Source organism: Solanum tuberosum, unplaced genomic scaffold (assembly GCF_000226075.1).
Source record: "Solanum tuberosum cultivar DM 1-3 516 R44 unplaced genomic scaffold, SolTub_3.0 scf00039, whole genome shotgun sequence".
Taxonomy (NCBI): domain Eukaryota; kingdom Viridiplantae; phylum Streptophyta; class Magnoliopsida; order Solanales; family Solanaceae; genus Solanum; species Solanum tuberosum.
Window position 1 is genome coordinate 518,980 of NW_006238968.1, and position 21,373 is coordinate 540,352.

Here is a 21,373-nt window from a genome sequence, read left to right on the forward strand (position 1 = left end):
GAGGCGAGCAAGATGGGGAGGGAGGCGAACCAGGTGGGGGAGGGAGATAGTCATGTAATCTAGATGCATGAGAATCACACTAGATACATGTATTTGTATGTATCTAGTGTGATTGATATGTATCCTGAATACTAGATATATAGGAGGCGACGAGCGAAATGGGAGGGAAGCGAAGGAGATTTGTCTATATATGTATCCCAGATACATTAAAATTCACTTGAATATAGTGTATCTAGAACAAATTATACCTAATTTTGATATCATGTATCTCGAGATACATGTATCGAGACGTATCTAGACGCACCAAAATGATAAAATTTGTAAGATTCCAAACTAAAGTGTATCTAAGTAATTAACTCCTAAACTAGTGAAATTTTTGCAAGGCTTAATGGGTAATTTTTGTGATAAATAAATTTTTTGAGTAAGAAATTTTGACTCAATACACATTTTGTCTGATTTTCTCGAAAGAGATTTTATAACTTTTTGAGGGCTTATTTATGCAAATATCCATTTTTAAGTTATTATTCAATTTTTTATTTTTTTAAAATTACACAAGTATAACTCTGAAAAATTATCGTTTTAGATAATGATATACTAGAAATAATGTTTGCTCATATATTGTTTAACTTTACAAATAAAATATTAAATTATTAAGTCTAACGTTTACTCAAATGGATCTTTAAATCGTTGTATAAAAGATTATTGTTATAAATAAAAAAAAAAGGTCATTTATTAAACAATTATCTTAAAAAGAGACAATCGGCAAAAAATATGCTTTCTGAGCAATATTACTATTAATTTTTAAATTATTTAATCTTCATTGTTTTATTACTGAATTTATTCCAATTTATTACACTTTTACAATTATGAGTCAAAACTAAATATTAGTGAAATTTTAGAATTTTTTATTAAATGATTATTTATATTCAGTATTAAATCATTTTTGCTTGTACTCGTAACTAGATATATACTATTACAGTTAAACCTCATCATAATAGTTATTTTTTATAATAATATTTGTATAAACAACCTGATTTTCTTAAGGATTATTTTTTCATGTTACTCTATATTTTATTTTTCTGTAACAGGATTCTACTTATAACAACAATGACATTCCTTATATCAATACACTCTTTATAAAACAATTACCTCTTTATAATAATCATACTCCACTATTTTAAAAAATATGTATATTATGTATAAAAATTAAATATTTATGAAAATCATTATTAATATCAGTATCACACCTAATAAATTCCAAGAAAAAATGTCTAATCAATTATATATGGTTATAATTTTCATAAGGAAGGCTACTGGTGGACGGTGGTTTCCATTTTTGTACATGCATACTCTTTATATTTATTTTTTTGGTTAAATTAAATTACAAATATATTTTCTTTTTGGTACAAAAAATTATTGAATTTTTTTTTTTGCATACTTTTATTTATAATTATTAAATTATCTTTAAAAGTTGAATATCAATATAAATAAATAAATATAATAATATTTCATAATAAGAATTATGAAATTTTCAAATAAATTCTATCATTATAATGAAGTTTGACTGTATTCAAATTACAATTTCAACAAACTCATATGTAGAAAATATTCACCTCCTATTTAATATAGTAATTAATTCAATGACTAAATTGGAAATGACGGTGGATCATAAATTCATAATTGATAAGATTGCTAGTGGACGGTGGTAACGCGTCTAATATTATTATTACGTAGCTTTAAAGATGGTAATGAAATGGCAAGTAGGGCAATTCAAAATTGAATCGAAAAAATATTATTGATTTATGAAAATGAGTTATTAGTTAATGGTTCATTGAAAAAATTTGATGTTATTTTTATTGAGTGGTCAATTTTGTAATGGACGTTTAAGATTTTTTTGCTTAACGAGTTAATCAATAATTCGATATATAACTCAGAATAAATCTTGTAGGTTCATTATGTTTTACTACTCAAATTGTTCAAATAATGTAAATTACTTGATAATTTTTGGAATACCTATTTTGTTTCGGTTATCACATTGTTTGTAAGTAACTTTTAATGAAGAAAATTTTTCATGTGCTATCTTATAAACTGTTAAATCAATAATCAAATCAATAACAATTCGTAATCGTTATCTTACCGTCATTTAACGATTTAACATATGTACGAATCGATAACTGATAAGTCGAACTAATAACTTTCAAAATCAAATTGAACCGATCAAATAAACCTTAGTTGGTAAGTACTCTATTATTCTTAATCAGAGGTCTCAAATTCGAGTCTTGAATATAAAGTTGCTTTTGATAGTAAAATTTTACGACGCTTAACTCGGATTAGTTGAGTTCCAAAAAAAAAATACCAAATATCATATGGAAAACCAAAAAAGTCATTGTTCGAGATAATCTTATTAACACACTACAACAAAGAAAACGTTTAGCGCTAATTGAGTCAATATCATTGCATGCAAAATCGCTAGAGCCTATAATGACATTTATATATAATGTTAGTATATTATTATCGCAAAATCCTTTATACATTATAGTGATGTCATCACTCATGCCTAATGATGTATCAATGTTGGGTTAAAAAAAGAATTATTGCCACGTAGGTGCCAGTTCACTACCCAAAATATTAATTAAAAAAAAGATAAGGATAAATTTTTGTTAACTAAATGCTGACGTGTAAGTGTGAATTCTTTTGTTCGACTTAATTAGTACACTTCTTATCCCAATGAGAATTATGGATAATCTTAATTTTCAAACATTTGAATTACTTAAAAATTAATTACATAAATGTATTTTTTAAGAAAATAAAGGTAAGAATTCTCATACAACATGTTTGTTATATTGGTTTTATAAAAAAAATATATTCTACACTATCAATATATGAGATCAAAATCGTACCAGACTAGCTTACATTTTCTAATAATGTGCTTGGTACCACACATCCACTGATTCTAATCGAAAAAGTGCATAAATGATCATGCATGTAATAGTTTAGAAGTATATTTAGACTTTTTCCTAAAAGAGAAATACTAAATATATTTAGAGTAATATAATAATGACAATACAATGAGAAGAATGATATAGAAAAAACATTAGTTTCATCGAAATTATTTTGTGAAGTGAATAAAGTTTATCCTCTTTCATAAATATTTTCCTATATTAGCTTCATATATCTTGATATTTATAGAAAATAAATACAATATTTTTGCAAAGTGCATCATTACTTTTTTGGCAATTGGTTCACTGTACAATTTTTTTTGACAGCTAATAATAATAATAAATTAATTAAAAATAAACTTGACAGCTAAGTAATAAAATTTGAATATATCTGAATATATATTTTTTCTATAAATATACTCCTATATTGACTCTTCGTATACTCTATATTCTTAGTCTTTTCTTCTTCATTTCTCATATTTTCTCTCTAAAAATAATAATTCTTAGTACTATAGTTTTTATTATTTGTTGAAAAAAAAATGGCTGGTGGTGGTGGAGGAGTTAGTCATGGAAATAATGGAAAAGAATATCCTGGAAATTTAACTCTTTATGTTACTATTACTTGCATTGTTGCTGCTATGGGTGGATTGATCTTTGGTTACGATATCGGAATTTCTGGTACGTGTGAGAATTTAGAATTTAGAGTCAGTCGATTTAGAATATGTATATATGATATATCTCATTTTTTTTGTGTATGGATATGTTATTTGTTTGTTAACTTTAGGGTCAGTAGATTTAGAATATGTATATATCTCTTTTTTTTTGATGTATCGATACGTTATTTTTAAAATTTATATCTATATTCTATCTTGAAGAATATGAACTTACAAAATATTGAATTATAAATTTGGTTTTGTGTGTGTCAAACATTGTGTACTTATATGTTATGTTGCTCGGATTCAATACATATTTGTCAAAGATTGTTAGAGAATCCGGAATAACATAACTTGTGTCATATGAAAAAATGTTGTCTCACATGTGTCTGATTCTCTAAAAATAATTTTTTAGAAAATTAGACATATATATAATTGGAGAATCTGAGCAACATAACTTTTTATATGAAAAAACGAAGAAGATTGTGTGCTTAATTATGGTCTATGTTGCTCGTAATCTCACACATCTAGATAGACATTATCAAGAGCATTCGAGCATCATAACTCGTGTTATATGAAAAAAAGAGAAGAAATTGCTTACTATATTCTATGTTGCTTGGATTCTCACACATCTAGATAGACATTATCATGAGAATTCGAGCAACATAACTTGTGTTACATGAAAAGAAGGGAAGAAATTGCTTACTATAATCTATGTTGCTCGGATTTTCACACATCTAGATAGACATTATCTAGAGAATTCGAGCAACATAACTCGTGTTATGTGAAAAAAGAATTAAAAAGATGATGTACTTGTGTTCTATGTTGCTTCAATTTGGTCACACATCCTGTATACATTATTGGAGAATCCGAGCAACGTTCTTGTTTGTTCTGATGATGTTTGTGTGTGTGTGTGTTTGGAACAGGGGGTGTGACATCAATGGACTCATTTTTGAGCAAATTTTTCCATTCTGTTTACACAAAGCAAAAGGCAGACACATCAACAAACCAGTACTGCAAATTCGACAGCCAGACACTAACAATGTTCACATCATCATTGTACCTTGCTGCACTATTTTCGTCGATTGTTGCATCAACTGTTACAAGAAAATTGGGAAGGAAACTTTCAATGCTCTTTGGGGGTGTCCTGTTTTGTGTTGGGGCTTTGATAAATGGTCTTGCTAGGGATGTTGCTATGCTCATTGTTGGAAGAATTTTGCTTGGTTTTGGTATTGGATTTGCCAATCAGGTGATTTTTTCGCGATTTCAATTTGCTACATGACATGTTTTTATTTGATTAACATGTTCCTTTAGTTCTTGCTTTTGATATCTATCATCGTCATTTGTTGTTTATTGTATTTTTCGATTGGATTTGAATTCGTCACATGACATGTTTTTTTTTTGTTTGATTCACATGTGATCCCGTAGTTCTTGCTTTTGATATCTATCATCATCATCATATGTTGTCTATTGTGTTTTGATTGGATTTGAATTCACCACATGACATGTTTTTTGTTGTTTGATTAACATGTGATCCTGTAGTTCTTGCTTTTGATATTTATCACTCTATGTTGTTTATTATGTTTCGATTATCATATTATTTAGCTGTTGTTATTGTTCGTTGTATGCTCTGCACTGCTTTCCTTATTAACTACTATGCTTTCTTTATTGTTTTTCCTTACTTTTCTTGTATTTGTTGCATTTGAATCGCGTTCTTTAAAAAACAACCTCTCTACCTCCACGAGGTAGTGGTAAGGTATGTTGTTTGACGGTTGACCCCACTTGTGGAATTTCACTAGATATGTTGTTGTTGTTGTAACATGTTCTTGGTAAATTTGTTATGCAGTCTGTTCCTTTGTACCTATCTGAAATGGCACCATACAAGTACAGAGGAGCACTTAACATTGGCTTTCAATTGTCAATCACAATTGGCATACTTGTAGCCAATGTGTTGAACTTTTTCTTCGCGAAGTTTGACTGGGGATGGCGTTTGAGTCTAGGTGGCGCGATGGTACCTGGATTGATCATAACTGTAGGTTCCCTCCTCCTCCCAGAGACTCCCAACTCCATGATTGAACGAGGAAACAACGAGGAGGCTAAGACGAAGCTCAAGAGGATCAGGGGTGTTGATGATGTGGATGAAGAGTTCAATGATTTAGTCGTGGCTAGTGAAGCCTCGAGGAAAGTTGAGCATCCTTGGAGGAACTTATTGCAAAGGAAGTATAGGCCACATCTCACTATGGCTATTGCCATTCCATTTTTCCAACAACTTACTGGGATCAATGTGATCATGTTTTACGCCCCCGTCTTGTTCAAGACTATTGGTTTTGGTGGTGATGCTTCACTTATGTCTGCTGTTATTACTGGTATAGTCAATGTTGGTGCTACCATTGTTTCGATTTATTATGTCGATAAGTTGGGAAGAAGATTTTTGTTCCTTGAAGGTGGAATTCAAATGCTCATCTGCCAAGTAAGTTTAAAATCTCATTTTCTTACATAGTTTCATTCAAAAACAGTTGCAAGAGACTGTTTCCATAGCTTGAACCTGTAACATTTGGTGTGGTATATATGCAACCTCACCTCACTTGCTAGTCACATGACAACGCGATTGTGGCATTAAGATGAGTTTTGTTTTAATGTGCAGATTGCTGTGGCAATATGCATTGGAACAAAATTTGGAACAGATGGTTATGCAGGGGAATTACCAAAGTGGTATGCAACATTAGTAGTAATATTCATATGTATTTATGTAGCAGGATTTGCTTGGTCATGGGGACCTCTAGGATGGTTAGTCCCTAGTGAAATTTTCCCACTCGAAATTCGTTCAGCAGCACAAAGTATCAATGTATCTGTCAACATGATCTTCACATTCATAGTCGCGCAAGTGTTCTTGACACTCTTGTGTCACTTGAAGTTTGGTTTGTTCATCTTCTTCGCGTTCTTTGTATGTGTTATGACAGTTTTTATCTACTTCTTCTTGCCCGAGACGAAGAATGTGCCTATTGAAGAGATGGTTGTTGTGTGGAAACAACATTGGTTTTGGTCTAGGTTCATGACTGAAGTTGATTACCCTGGAGCAGCAGCAGCTAATGTTGAAATGGCAAAAGGGGACAATGGGAGCAAATTAGTATAGACATATTTATATTATAGTAAGTATTAATTTGACAAAAAGAATATATGAAAAGGGGGTGTTTTATGTAATGTTTTGTTAGTTTAAAGAACATATAGTTTGGCAACATATTTTGAAAGTTCTATTGAATTTTGTAGTCAATTTGTGGCAAGTTGAATCACTTCCTCTACTCTTTGATCCATTATATTTGAGGTAAACTAGTTTCAAGGTTTAACCTGATACGTCTAAATGTCTAGTTAAGGATGGAGAAATATTTATTTATCTGTTTGTCGGTGGAATTGACCTGTTTCAAGATTATTTAACACACTCGTTTTTTTTTAATATTATTTATTTAAAACAATCTAACTATCTTCACAAGATAAAATAAGTATGTTTACACATCACCATTTCCGATCTCACTTGTAATTGTCAACTTGCCATTTGACTTGTCTCTTCATACGAAGCGTGGGTTTTTGTCTTTTGAAGAACAAGTAAATAAAATAAAAAATAAAAATAAAAAGAGGTAGAGACCTACCTTTGCGATATAGTAAAGTACTTATTTATTATTTTTGGAAGATATTTCTTTATTTTTTCTTGGAGAAGAAGGCAAGGGTTGACCCCAATCTTGTCTAAACATACAAATGAAAAATCAACTTTTGTTTATAATATAAAACATATAGAAGAAATATTAAGTTTTGTTGATAACATATAAATTAAGGAGCCATTTGTTTATGTATTTTTTTTTTAAAATAATATAATATCTAGTTTTACATTGAGTTGATTTTTTTAAATTTTGAAAACATACATACTTTTAAAGTCAAATGTGTGATCAAATATAACTTATATACGTTTTTTTAATTTAATTTCAAATAAGTCGTAAGTTATAAAGCTCATCCAAACAGATTCTAAGTTTATAATATATGAATAATTTTTTTTTATCTCATTTTGTATTTGAATTAAAGAAAAATACTCCTACAAAGATCTCTTATGTATTATTTTAATCTTTTTTAATGTGCAAGAACAAAATTTCCTACAAAATATATATATATATAAAATAAATTTGTTACTTGTCATAAAATCAATTAATCCCAAACATTGAGGAATACGTAAACACAATCCTTTGCAATTTGAATTTAAAAAAAAACTCAAAGAAAGATCTCTCATATTATTTCAGACGAAACAAATTCCATCATTTTTTCCATCAAAACAAATATTAGTGTAGAAAAACATAACACAATAATCCAAACAATAAAAAATAACTTATAATACTAAAATCGAAGAATATAATAATGATAAAAGAATAATAAATTTGGTCAAATGCACCAAATATATATTATTATTATTAAAAAAAACTATATAATATTGTATAAATGGCAAATTTCAAATTAAAATTGACATTAGTTTTTTTCTTTTTTTGAATCTCTTGAATCTTGACCCCCATGTGGTGGGAGTTGCCCTCTACCCCAAGATCCAAAACTAATTTATTTATTTTTAATTTCCTATTTTTCATATATATTTTTTTTTTTTTCTTCTTCTTCTACGCCGTCTAGGTTTTAAACAAACAACAACAAAAAAAAAGATTATAGCTAAAATCAAAATTGTCCAAAGGAGAAGCAAAAAAAATTCCTTTGTGACAATGGTTTCTTCTTCTTCTTGTTGCTCTTCAACAATAATTTGCCCTAATTGTTCTTCTAAGCTCCCATTATTCATCACCTGCGCACGTTAGCTTCAATTGAAACATCCCCAAACAGTCACCGATAAATCATTTTTGCATCGTCATGTCAAGGTTAGTTTGAAAAGAGATGCGGTTTTGATTTTATTTTATGTTTTTTTTTAATGAATTTTTAATTTTAATTTGTGGGGTTTGGTTATTTTGAGTTTTTAATTTGTGGGGTTTTGTTCTTTTCAATTTGTTGTTGATTCTTGATGTTGTTTTCAATATTGGGTATATAAGCAAAGGGGTGGGGGGTGGGGTGGGTGGGGGATAATATGAACCATAGGGGTAAAGTTGGAGCATTTTTTTGTTTTTAATGGTGGTGTCTGGGCGAGCTTAGGCATATCTGGACTAATTCAAGGTGCACAGGTAGCTGTGTCTGCTAAGGCTTGGACAAATAGGAAGAAATCAGCTAGTGTTTTTGTGTATGCTGGGATTTGAACGTGATGCCTCATGGTTCTCAGTACACCTGGTTAAGTAAAATTGGAGCTTTTTCCGTGAAGTATGTTGACAATTCCATAGTAGTTTGTGCTATGGCTCGGTAACATAAGGGGATGAATTCATCATAGTTAAACTGTTTTCATCAGATAAGAATGTTATTGGTTATTTGGATGTCTCGGTAGCTATGATATATTGAGACCTAACTAGTTAGTTACTAGCTGAGGTAGTGATTTTAAGTGGAAAGTTTCTTTTTTCTTTCGATTTGTTTGGGCTTTGGCTTTAGAAGAATACCTTCACTCTTTAGTTCTAAGCTTTGAATTTGATCCTTTTTAGCTTATTGAGCGGAAGTAGGTACCAAAGATGAAGGTAAATGCCTACATATAAGTGAAAGAAGCGAATTTGTTTGGATATGAATGAGCGGCACCATAATCAATGTGGTCTGATCATCACAGCAGAGTCCAATTGTCAGGTCACATAGAAGAAGAAGAAGCGAAATGAGTGGAGTGTATGGAATTACTTTAATACCAAATCTCCACCGCATTGCAAATAAAATAAAAATGGTAATGTAGAAATGTAAAGGTAAGAAATGGAAGAGCAAAATTCTCAAATTCAACCTTGTTCTGGAACTCCTCCTTTCTTCTCCTGAAACCTAGGTTAGTCCAGACCCTTAAATAACAGAAGCATAACCAAGGTAAGTTTGTCAAACTACTCGACATGTAGCAGAAAGATTTTTAGCAATCAATCAGTTGACCCTATATACTAGTTATTTATCAAAAGCAATAAAATTGAATCCTTATGTTAAACTTATTGGTCATTATTTGCTAAAAAATCATGCTTTATATGGCATAGTTTTACCATGTTTTCAGAGTAGAGCCTACAAGACCACAAATGTGTGTTTGACCTGGATAGGGGTTATGAGAGGGGGAGGGGGAGGGGGAGAGGACCATAAGAAGGGTTCATTGACAACAACAACAACAAACCCAGTGCAATCCCACCAGTGGGGTTTGGGGAGGGTAGGATCTCCAGGGGGATATGAGATGTGGGGAGGGGGGAGGGGGAGGACCATAAGAAGAGTTCATTGACAACAAACCCAGTGCAATCCCACACGTGGGGTTTGGGGAGGGTAGGATCTATGCATACCTTACCCCAACCTTTATGGGGAAGAAAGTTCCTGTAACACTGTCAAATATTTAAGAGAAGTTAAAACGTGGAGGGAGCATAGCTGTTCTTGAGTTATTTTTGATTCTATTAGTGAATTCCTAATGGATTTTGTTCTCGCATATTGATTATTTTGATAGTACTTAATTTGCTTTTGAATGCCTTGGTCTTTTGTTGTCTCTGAATGCATTTTGTAATTCGCAATTGTACTTTTGACTGTTAATGCAGATTCTTTAGAATAGGTAGTATTAAAAGAGTTGCACAATCCCTTGAAAAAAGTCAGAGAAGTGCCTATTTAGGAGAAAAACATGGATTGCTTGGTAGGGTTGGGATATGTTCTTCAAAGTACAGATTTTATGGACAATACACATCTTCTGCTAGAGGATATGCTTCATTTACTGGGTACAGAGTACAAAACAGTATGCTCAACAATTTTCACAAGATACAGTCAGCCACTTCGTCGAGCAATCCTAAAGCACATCATGCTCGACTTGCTTGGAGGAGGTTCTTACTGATTTCTTTTTACAGGGGGAAAACTTTTATTCCATTAAGTAAAATTGCTCAAGCAGTTAGTTTGGCTCTGTGCCGCTCTGCAGTTGTTGTTCCTGGTATATTTGCCTTAAGATATGGAAAGAATGTAGCAGTGGCAGAGGCAGAGGCCATGCCGGTTGTGGACCTTTCCTCGCCAAGGAATACATTTTATCTACGTGCACAAGATAGTCATGTCTTATTTACTCGACTAATCCTTTCAGCATTTGAAGGTGCTGTTCTTTTGGTGAGAGCTTTTTATTTGGCAATCCTGTTCTCTCCAAGCATTGCAATGGCGCCATTTGCAGAAGTTCTGGGACCTAGGTACAGGAAAATATGGCTTCAGGTTGTTCACCGGACTCTTGAAAGAGCAGGTCCAGCATTTATAAAATGGGGCCAATGGGCGGCTACACGGCCGGATCTGTTCCCAAGAGACTTGTGTGCTGAGCTGTCAAAGCTTCATTCAAAAGCTCCTGAACATAACTGGGCCTACACAAAAAAAGCTGTTGAAAAAGCTTTTGGTCGCAAGCTTTCCGAGATTTTTGACAATTTTGAGCAGACCCCTGTAGCATCTGGAAGTATAGCTCAAGTGCATCGTGCTTCCTTGAAGTCTAGATATCCTGGTCGTGAGAACAAGCCCATGAAAGTTGCAGTGAAGGTTAGACACCCTGGAGTTGGTGAATCAATTAGAAGAGACTTTGAGATTATCAATGTAGTTGCAAAATTGTCAGGGTTCATACCATCACTTAAGTGGCTTAGATTGGATGAAAGTGTCCAGCAATTTGCTGTCTTTATGATGTCACAAGTTGACCTAGCAAGAGAAGCTGCCCATCTAAGTCGTTTTATTTATAATTTTCGAAGATGGAAAAATGTCTCTTTTCCTAAGCCTGTTTATCCATTAGTACATCCTGCCGTGCTGGTGGAAACTTTTGAGGAAGGAGAAAGTGTCGCCCACTATGTTGATGAACTTCAGGGTCATGAGCGACTTAAGAGTGCTCTTGCTCATATTGGAACTCATGCACTTCTCAAGATGCTTCTGGTAAGTTTTTCTTTGATGTACTTTGTTCGAATTGTTTGTATTATCATGGATTTGTTTGTGGTTCATCATATAGTAATTGGTTTCTTAAAATTTGTCTTTTTTTTAATTATGTGCCATGCAACAACGCATTTATCTTCTTCTCTTTTTTTCCCCAAAAAAGCAACAACAACAACATACCCAGTGAAGCCCCCACGGCCTCGAGTGGCAAAAGGTTGAGGATTTGTGGCTTAGGTCGCTGGGTCAAGCCCCACACCATGCAAAGCGAAGCCCGGTATTTAAGTGGAGAAGGGTAGAGGGGCGGACCCATTATCCACCGAGTTTAGAAAACTGTAATTGGTCCAAAGGGCGGGTCACATACGGATTTTTCGGTTATCAAAAAAAAAAAAACATACCCAGTGAAATCCCACAAGTGGGGTTGGGGTTTCCAAAAGAGCAAGAAGCTAAAAGGTGTATAAGAATACTACTCAATATGGTGTATACGAATTCTCAAATACTTTTCCACATGCTGTAAACTCCATTAAAACATGACATAAATAAAGCTAATTTGATATTCCTTAGTATTATTGGTTCCTTTTTTCTCTTTTCTTTATATATAAATCTTAGATGAGTATTGGACTCATATATGGGTCTATACACTCCAAGGGGTTGTTTGGTAGGGTGTATAAGAATACTACTCAATATGATGTTGGAATTAGTTGTGGATACCTGCACCCAAAGGTGTGGCCTAGTGGTCAATGAAGTGGCTGAAAGCCATGAAGTTTCAGGTTCAAATCCCAACAAATCCCAACAGAGACAAAAACTAGGTGATTCTTCCATTATGTTCTAGCCTTGGTGGACAGAGTTACTTGATACCTGGTGCTGGTGGGAGGTGGCAGGTATCCCGTGGAATTAGTCGAGCCACATCACCACGGGCATCCAAAATTTTTTTTAGTTATGGTTACCTCTATCTCAAAAAGTAATGCTGAGATTAGTTATACGGGTATCATTTTTTATTGATTGTTTGGGTTGTATGAAATGACTAGGGTGTATTAGAATAGGATAGTATTGAATAGTCCTATTAGAATAGGAATTATCCCCCATATTGTTATTGTCATAGTTTACTATGTATAAGAATAGTGTGTATTAGTAATACATTGGTTGAAGACATTTCCAAACAATGGATTGGATAAATACCAAAGCTGATGAACATATTATTTTCTCTACTACCTCCAACCAAACGACCCCTAAGAGCAAATAATGTTATATGTTTGTGCAAAGATACCCTATATGCTTTTGCTTGATGTCTCCATTCATTATGCATGTGCATATGTTATTGGTTATTCAGATATATTCCTTTTTGCTCATCTCCCGTTTCTTCTGCACAAGATAATGAACAGCATTTGTCTTCGCATCAAGAAGTTACTTTCTTCCAATATGTTCAGGTGAAGCTTATAACTGGCTTCACCCTAATGCTTTCAAAGTTACTTTCAAATAAACTCACTTTGAGCTATATGCTGTAGCTTGTACACAGGCGCAAGTGGCAACCTACTAATTATTGAGAGTGGGCAGAACGCTGAGTTCTTTACTATTTTGTTGCTCTTCACATGGTCCTTTCATGCTAGTATATTATGTGAAAGCTTAGATGTAAAATCGACATAATAAATGGAAAGCGGAGATGTGTGTGTTTGTGTGAGAGATATTTTACTAGTGGACCTAAGGTACACTTCTTTCTTTCAGGTTGACAACTTCATGCATGCAGACATGCATCCAGGAAATATTCTTGTCCGTGTACCAAAGCACAAGTCCTCTCAGAAACGTATATTCAAGTCAAAGCCACATGTGATTTTCCTTGATGTAGGCATGACTGCTGAACTTTCTCAGAACGATAAGTTGAATTTGCTTGAATTCTTCAAGGCTGTTGCTCGTCGAGATGGTTCCTCTGCAGCGCAGTGCACTTTAAATCTATCAAAGAAGCAGAATTGCCCTAATCCAGATGCCTTCATTAAGGTAAATTTCTTACTCATTCAAAATTTCTTTTCTATTTCAAGGCGATTCTCAAAGACATGAATTAGAAACTTGGATATGCTTGTTTCTATTTACATAGTGACATTTGTTTTTGGACTGGTTTAACCAAAAGTACTTTGACTAGTTTGCTATCCTTGAAAATAAAGTTCAATGAAGCAATACCATTAGAATTGATATGCTGGTTATTACTTTATGAGAAATTGGGCTGAATCTCCAATATACGGGTGTGGAGACATGGTTTCCCTGTTCTCTAAATGGCTTTTTCTCTTTTAGGAAGTTCATCAATATGCCTTCTGGGTGTCAGCATTAGGGAATTGTCCTGAATGTTTACCCTTGGTAGAAGAGCATGCCAAACTTCTTCTTTTTTGTTTTGTTGATAAAGTAAGAGCATGCTATACTAATTAAAAGAGAAAGTCAAAGGGATAAGGAAAACTAGATGTGCCAGAACCTTGACGTTGCTTTTCTTGCCATCATGAAATCCTCATCTACTCCGGTCTACGGTTTACGACTTGCAATCAATTAGTCCTTTCCTCGACACTGGTGTCAAAGGAAGAGCACAACCTAGAACTATATATGGAAGATCATGATTACTGGGCATTGTAGTCAATGTCATATCCATATCCTTACAAGTGACGGCAACTAGTGACCACTTCTTATAAACATCCTGCAGAGCCAAATCCAATTATATTCTCTGTGTTCATGATGTCTGGAAAGTCAGATGCACAGAGATAGTGGCGACTTTATCAGTTCACCTACTGGTGTAGATAATTGTGAAATCAGCTCGCTTGCTGCTTATCTCTTGGAATGCTCTGGTTATAATGAACGGTGAAAACATGGTTTTCTTATAACATCCTTGAACTGCTAAAATGTTACTTTAAAAAATGATCTATTTTTTTCCAAAACCTTCCTACATCATTGAGGAAATTGTAGAAAGAGAAGTTGTTAGGGAGTAAAACGTTTTGGCTGACAGACTATCTCAGATAGGACTAAACTCTGCAAGTATGGATGCAAATACGCTACAACTTTTTGAGCTACCTCCGTCGTTGGTGGCTACTTCTCTTGAAGATTATAGGATAGGAATGTCTTCCCAGAGACGGACTAATCATAGAAGCTCTTCAGTTGTACTAGTCAGCATTTATCTAACTTCCAACGGGTTGAAAATATTAGCACTGCTACTAATACCCCTGCTCCCCCTATGTTAATACCTTTTCACCAAAAAATAAAAGAAAGAGAAGTTGATACATAAACGAAATAGGTTATCAGGGTGAAACTTTGCATCTGGTCTTTTTAGGTTTTTTTTTGTTTGGAGGGTGAGGGTGGGGGTGGGGGGTGAGTGTAGGGGGGATTGGGTCCAAAGTTCAAGAAAAGATTTATGGACCGCCAGAATCTCGAGACCATTTCTTATTGTCAAAAACTCTCCCAATCCTTCTTCCCTAGAAATTTTTTAATATTTCAGGAGGCCCCTTTTCGTACAGATGCTCATAGGTGAAGGAGACCATCCTTTGCTCCTGTCAGCTGGATCAAAACCGTGTTCCAATGTGCAAGGTCCTCTCCTGAAGAGGTCAAATAGTCATGATCTATTCATATTACTTTTGTCTTATAGACCGTGTCTAGCGGCTGGTGAATCCTATCCTGTACCTGAACTGGATTTGGATATTCAATTCAATCACACTACCCTACATGGAAGTTTAATGATTTTGGGACATTATTTCCCTGGATTTTAGGCTCCCTTTTTCTTTAACCAGCGATTCTCTTAGTTCCGATATGTGTGTGTGTGTGTGTTGTTTCCATTGTTCTTGATTCGTTGGTGTTAGTTCTCATACCTCTAGTCCTAGAAATATATGATTGTATAATGTCTTTTTTATATCCACTGCCAGTACATCTTTTTTGCTTAGGATTTGTGCCAGTACATCTTTTTTAGTCTGTCTTCTTATTATACAGGAAGTGAAAGAGTCTTTTGATTTTTGGGGGACTCCGGAAGGAGATTTAGTCCATCCTGCGGACTGCATGACGCAACTACTTGAACAAGTTAGGCGTCACAGAGTGAACATTGATGGCAATGTGTGCACTGCGATGGTTACAACTTTAGTCCTGGAGGTAGTTACTTTCGATATCACTTGAGCTTATATTTTTAGATTATAAATAATTAATGAGTGAAGGTAAAAAACACACCTAAAGTATCCTGATTTTTTGAGTTTCAAACTTGAACTATCATGTGTACGAGTCTCCTAGCTGAACTATCACTAACTGTTTATCAAAACACATCTCAACTATGAGTTGTTCCCTTTTCCTACCTGAACGATGGTGATATTTCAGGTAGGAAAAAGGAATAACTAATAGTTGAACTGTTTTTTGATAAATAGTTGATGAAAGTTCAGGTAAGAAACTCAAAAAACCAGTATACTTTAGGTGTGTTTTTGACCCTTCGCTCATAATTAATTGGACTCAGAATTTCTGCTTTTCCATAGTTTAGGATGAACTGGTAATTATAAAAGCTACTCCCTCCATTTCAATTCGTTTGTCGTACCTTCCTTTTTAGCCTGTTTCAAAAGGAATGCCTCTTTCCTTTTTTGGCAACATTCCAACTTTCTACATGGCTTGTTTAAGGCCACAAGATTGAAGGGAATTTTGGTACATTTTACATATCTTAGTTTAAAACTACAAGATTCAAAAGTCTTCTTTACTTAAACTCCGTGTCAAGTCAAATCTAGATAAACAAATTGAAACGGAGGGAGTACACGGCACTACCAATGATTACTTGACCGTACCCTTCGTCACCTCTACCTGTGGACAACAAAGGGAATAAACCCTAATGAATACTATTGCTTCCGTACTATATGTGACCCTGTTTATTTTGTTGCTGCAGGGCTGGCAACGGAAACTTGATCCAGATTACAATATAATGCACACACTACAGACCTTGCTTCTCAAAGCCGACTGGGCAAAGGATCTTTCCTACACAATCGAACAGGTCATGGCTCCATGAAACTTCCCTCATGTTACTGCAATCAAATCATCTCACGAATCGTGATATACAATACACAAATGTATATTTTAGCCCCAAAAGACCAAAATCATGTCTCTAGTTTACATTTTAACCGATTTAGATAGCCACATATCTGCCTCACAAGATTTTGTTAGTGAAAAGAAATCTTTTATATATATATCGATCACCAATAATACTGACCTTCGGGAGCTTGACACTTGCGGCAACAATGGCAAAAGGAAGTGTAGTATCTTCCTTTGTTAATTCATTGATTTTTCGTGTTTTTTTTCTCCTTTTCTCATAGTAGTTTTGTCTAGGGAAAAGGAGGACGAAGACGTTAGAATTTTGTTCTCATCCCTACAGTTTTCCTCTCAATGTATGTAATTTTTCTAGTTTTTGTTGTGCTTTATTATTCAATATTAGAAGAAAAAAGATAATTTTGTGTGAAGCTGTTAATTGTTGGTTGCTATTGTTAAGCTGTTGAAAGAACTAAACGTATATATGAGTTGTCTATATAATGCTTTCCCTATTGCTTGTTATGTCCTCTTCACTTCTGTATTTTCTTTTTCAAACTGTTTTGGTATGCGTTATTACTCTTTCGGAAACAATCTTTTTACCTCGAGATAGGGGTAAGGTTTGTGTACACTGTATCCCCATGCTTTACCTTTGATATTACATTGGATATAATAACAAGAAGCTTTTTGCAAAATTGATACAATTTGGTTGGCTCTATATGTTGATGTGCACTAAAACATTCACTATGACACTTGGAGTTTGCTATACTTCATAGCTCCTAAAGGCATTGGTATAGTCTCCAGGCTTAGGGATTTGTGACTTAGGTCACATATTTAAGCTCTATATTGTGCAATTTACGCCTCGTATTTAAGTGGAAAAGGGGGTAAGGTGAATGAATTATGCTCAAGTTTTGAATGTTGTGGTCGGTTTTAAAGTAGGTGTCAAGCCTTTCTGTTGATATGTGCTTTTGGGAAAGACTAGTATGTTATCCTTAGACTAATTTTTATTTGTTGAGCGATCATCCTACCATTGAAATACGCAATGTTAAACTTTGTATATTAGATAGTAGATGATGATTATTTGCATTTGGTGTTTGTATCAAATCAATAAGTACATGACACATGTTATTATAGTATACTCTTTTCGCTATATACACGACACATGTTATTATAATGTACTCTTTTCGCTATATACCACTTTTTTTTCCATATATCCTCATGTAATATAAAAATCATTTCATATTTTTGTTCTGCTTCATTGTAATAATTTATGTGCCAATATCTCTGTAATGCATATATAAAAGTTCTGGAAAAAACACTTATGATTACAACAATTATGAATAATAAATAAAATATAAACAATAGTAATGAATTAGTTCCTATATAATCCTACTCAAAATACATGTGAAAAATAATCATACAACAAATTTCATATTTAATTTTAAAAAAAAACAAAATACCTATTGAAAAGGGAACCTTGGAGTGACGGTGCAATCTTAGTGTGATCCTGATATTTGCATCAGGATAAGCTGTCTATATTGTAACTATTTAGGTGCAAGCAACTCTTCTTCGAATCATGTGTAAAGAAGGGATATTTCGGACACCAAACTATCCTATCTTCTACGAAAAAATGTCTTACCCTCAGCATCTTCATTTACGATACGAAGAACTTGTTTAGGAGGATCATTTCTCCAAATTTGTGGTTTTTTTAAATGATGTCCTAATTGTGCAAATTTATCTGCAGCTCGATTTCCTTCTCTAAAAACATGTGTTACTATACAACTTTTAATTTTAGGAATGAGCAAATTTATACAATTTATTTGTTTTTGCACTTCTACACATCTAACAACTCTTTTTTGTACAATAACTTCAACCAATGACTTAGAATCTCCTTCTAGCCACACTTCTTCCCAACCATTTTCAAGTATCAACTCGAGGCCTCTAGTTAAAGCTGCTAATTCAGCAATTGTGCTATTAGATTTTCCGATTGATTCAGCATACCCTAATAAAAATTCGGCCTCGTGGTTCCTGAAAATACCTCCAATGCTTGATTTTCCTGTTTTGCATTTGCACGATCCATCAAAATTTAATTTTGTCCATCCTATTTTTGGTTTTTGCCATGATACTGGAATTAAATTTGAACTTTCTTTGTGCCAATTTCTTAGAAGTAATTGAAATGGCTTTTGATGAATCACCCTTTGATATCCCAATATTCTAGAAATATACAACATTTTTTAAATATTTTTTTTTGGTTTTATTGCCTACTTTTTTGAATAATCATTAGGAGGGAAGAAAATGTAAAAACTAAAAAAAATAAAAAATCTTGGATGAAAAAAAATAGCTCCATGATAAAAAAATTTATGTCATGATGAATCCTATGATTAATGAAGAAAATATTGCAAAATCAAAAGTGATCCTAGTTATGCTTACCCTTTATAGGAGGAAATGAAAATTGTAAAATAAAATCAAAAAGATTAATTTCAAATGAAAAATATAGTCCCATGAGTAAATATTACAGAATTAAAAGTGACCCTAGTTTTGTATACTTTTATATGAAGAAATGAAAACATAAAAAATAAAATCAATTTTTTTCTAATCTTGGATAAAAATTATAGTTCTATGAGGAAAAACTCCTTTCATGATAAAACTTATGACCGATGAAGAAAATATTACGGAATAAAAAATGACCTTAGTTTACAATCAGATGAATGAACCACCGGAGAAGCTTGTGTATGCATGAAAGTTGGTTTAGTTTCTCAAAATTATGAATACAAAGAACATGAGGATGCAATATACATTAAGACATTTAAATTAAGCATGAAAAAAAATAATGAGATCATCTCTTAAACAATAATGAAGATATAAATATGTATTTTTTGCATGGAGGAGTTTGAGTGCAATGAAAGGAAGGTAAATTATTCATTTTTGAGTTATGAAGGCAAGGCAAAGAATTGAACTTTTCTTGAAAGATTTATGAATAAATATTCTATAAATTAAGACCATTATATATATGCAATGGAAAATCAGTCATCATTTAGTGGACTTGTTTAAAACTTACTAGTTACCATTTATATTTAACTGTCAAAAAGAAATAGTTAATGATTCTTAAAAAAGCATCAAGAATATTCATTTTTTGTGTTTATGGTGGTTAAATATATAACCCTAATAAATAGGAGATTTTACACATTATCCATTCATTTTTGTCAAGTTTTCAAGAGTAATATTTTTAAAAGCCTAGATTTGTTTCTAAATTGACGTTTAAAGGACATCGCGATCATTGGTAGAGCTAGCTTGTGGGGAAATGCGTTATTTGAATCCCTTCGATGATAAATTATATGCGTAAAAGAGGTAAACATATATTATATATGTTTGCTATATATATAAAATGTTGAATCACCTTAGCATAGGAGAATATTCTAGTTTAGTGATAAAATTGGTTAAAATATCATGTAACCAAGATTATTGTCGAAATACCAAAATCTCTTGCTTGGTGGTATATATATGTGATGTGTCAAGTAGTAATAAAGTTTAAGTTGTATATATCGTCTGTATAAATAATAAGTTTTAGATAGACAACCAACCAAGCTATTAAAATATCTCTCTTATACACTTATTATATGTTTGTCATATACTGAGAACACACCGACAACAATTACAAACTATTAAGATTATGGGAGTATTTTTTTATAGTTAATATATAATCAACGGGTATGATCATTATACACCTCTTTTAACAATAAAAATTGGAGCATGAGAAGGAGAAATGGGGAGGGGATTACAAGATGGAGAATCGGTCCTCACCAACAAGGTGAAAGTTCATATAGACAACCAATTGAGCTATTAAAATCTCCCTTATATACTTATTATATGTTTGTCATACATTGAATATACACCGAAAATAATTACAAACTATTAAGATTTATGGGAGTAATTTTTTATTTTTATTTTTTATAAAAAAAACTAGCTAAAATTGTTGTTAAGATCCTAAAATTTTTGTGACAAACTTGTATAAGATTGGGCTTTTATAGATCATTGTATAGCCCACTATATGAACGAAAGGCCTTTGGACTCAATTATGTGGATCGTATTGAACAAAAAATCTCTTTTTCGGGACATAAATTTATATTTTCGTATCATAATATTTCATAAGAAGTTATGACTTGTGCCACGAAAGAATTTATGTCCTGCCAGACATAAGGTCGATTTCTAAATAAGCTTTTTCGTATTTCGAGTAGGGTTGTTTTTGGCCAAATTTATATTTCCACATTAGTGTATGTCATATTCATATTGACTTTTCAAATGGTGGCAAAAAATTCATATCAGACTCGAAAATCTGGACATCCCACCTTAGAGTGTGTTTAGTATAAACGTTTTTCAATTTTTTCATATTTGATCCATCAAAATATTTTCTCTAGATAAACAAATTTCTTAAAATTGAGGAAAGTGCTTTTTCAAGTAGGAAAAATAAGTTCAACATACAACATTCCGAGCTCATTGTCTCCTCCCCACTCCCACCATCCCCAAATCACGACTCCCCACCCCATTCCGCTCATACATTATTTTATCAGATTACGTATAAATATTTTTGGGATAATATATTTTTACTTACTTACCAAACATTAAATTTAAATTAAAAACTCGCTGATTTTTTCGCAAAATATTTTTACAGCCCTAATTTTTACCTCTTGGAGTACAATTGCATGAGGTAAGCTTGTCGTCATGCAGCCATCATTTGCAACATTAGGGTAATTAATCAGTTTAAAAGAATGAACCCCCCACCCCCCCCCC

The 21,373-nt window shown here is 33.0% G+C and overlaps 2 protein-coding genes across 2 annotated transcripts; both read left to right on the plus strand.

The window, feature by feature from the left end:
* Nucleotides 1-3,478: 3,478 nt before the first annotated feature.
* Nucleotides 3,479-6,851, plus strand: LOC102582032 (sugar carrier protein C-like). The gene is made up of 4 exons (XM_006343205.2): nucleotides 3,479-3,617; nucleotides 4,519-4,841; nucleotides 5,439-6,062; nucleotides 6,237-6,851. The coding sequence occupies exons 1-4, from the start codon at nucleotides 3,479-3,481 to the stop codon at nucleotides 6,723-6,725; spliced, it is 1,575 nt and encodes a 524-aa protein (XP_006343267.1). The 3' UTR covers nucleotides 6,726-6,851.
* A 1,436-nt stretch (nucleotides 6,852-8,287) lies between these two features.
* On the plus strand, nucleotides 8,288-17,110 carry LOC102582356 (probable serine/threonine-protein kinase abkC). The gene is made up of 5 exons (XM_006343206.2): nucleotides 8,288-8,487; nucleotides 10,243-11,581; nucleotides 13,298-13,567; nucleotides 15,527-15,682; nucleotides 16,452-17,110. The coding sequence occupies exons 1-5, from the start codon at nucleotides 8,480-8,482 to the stop codon at nucleotides 16,569-16,571; spliced, it is 1,893 nt and encodes a 630-aa protein (XP_006343268.1). The 5' UTR covers nucleotides 8,288-8,479; the 3' UTR covers nucleotides 16,572-17,110.
* Nucleotides 17,111-21,373: the final 4,263 nt, after the last annotated feature.

What these genes read in the sequence shown, in the direction of transcription:
- LOC102582356 (XM_006343206.2), top strand. An exon ending in CACTTCTCAAGATGCTTCTG is followed by an intron (nt 11,582 to 13,297) that starts GTAAGTTTTTCT and finishes TCTTTCTTTCAG; the next exon opens with GTTGACAACTTCATGCATGC. An exon ending in ATCCAGATGCCTTCATTAAG is followed by an intron (nt 13,568 to 15,526) that starts GTAAATTTCTTA and finishes CTTATTATACAG; the next exon opens with GAAGTGAAAGAGTCTTTTGA.
- LOC102582032 (XM_006343205.2), top strand. Translation starts at nt 3,479, where the DNA reads ATGGCTGGTGGTGGTGGAGGAGTTAGTCATGGAAATAATGGAAAAGAA. An exon ending in TTACGATATCGGAATTTCTG is followed by an intron (nt 3,618 to 4,518) that starts GTACGTGTGAGA and finishes TGTTTGGAACAG; the next exon opens with GGGGTGTGACATCAATGGAC. An exon ending in GTATTGGATTTGCCAATCAG is followed by an intron (nt 4,842 to 5,438) that starts GTGATTTTTTCG and finishes TTTGTTATGCAG; the next exon opens with TCTGTTCCTTTGTACCTATC.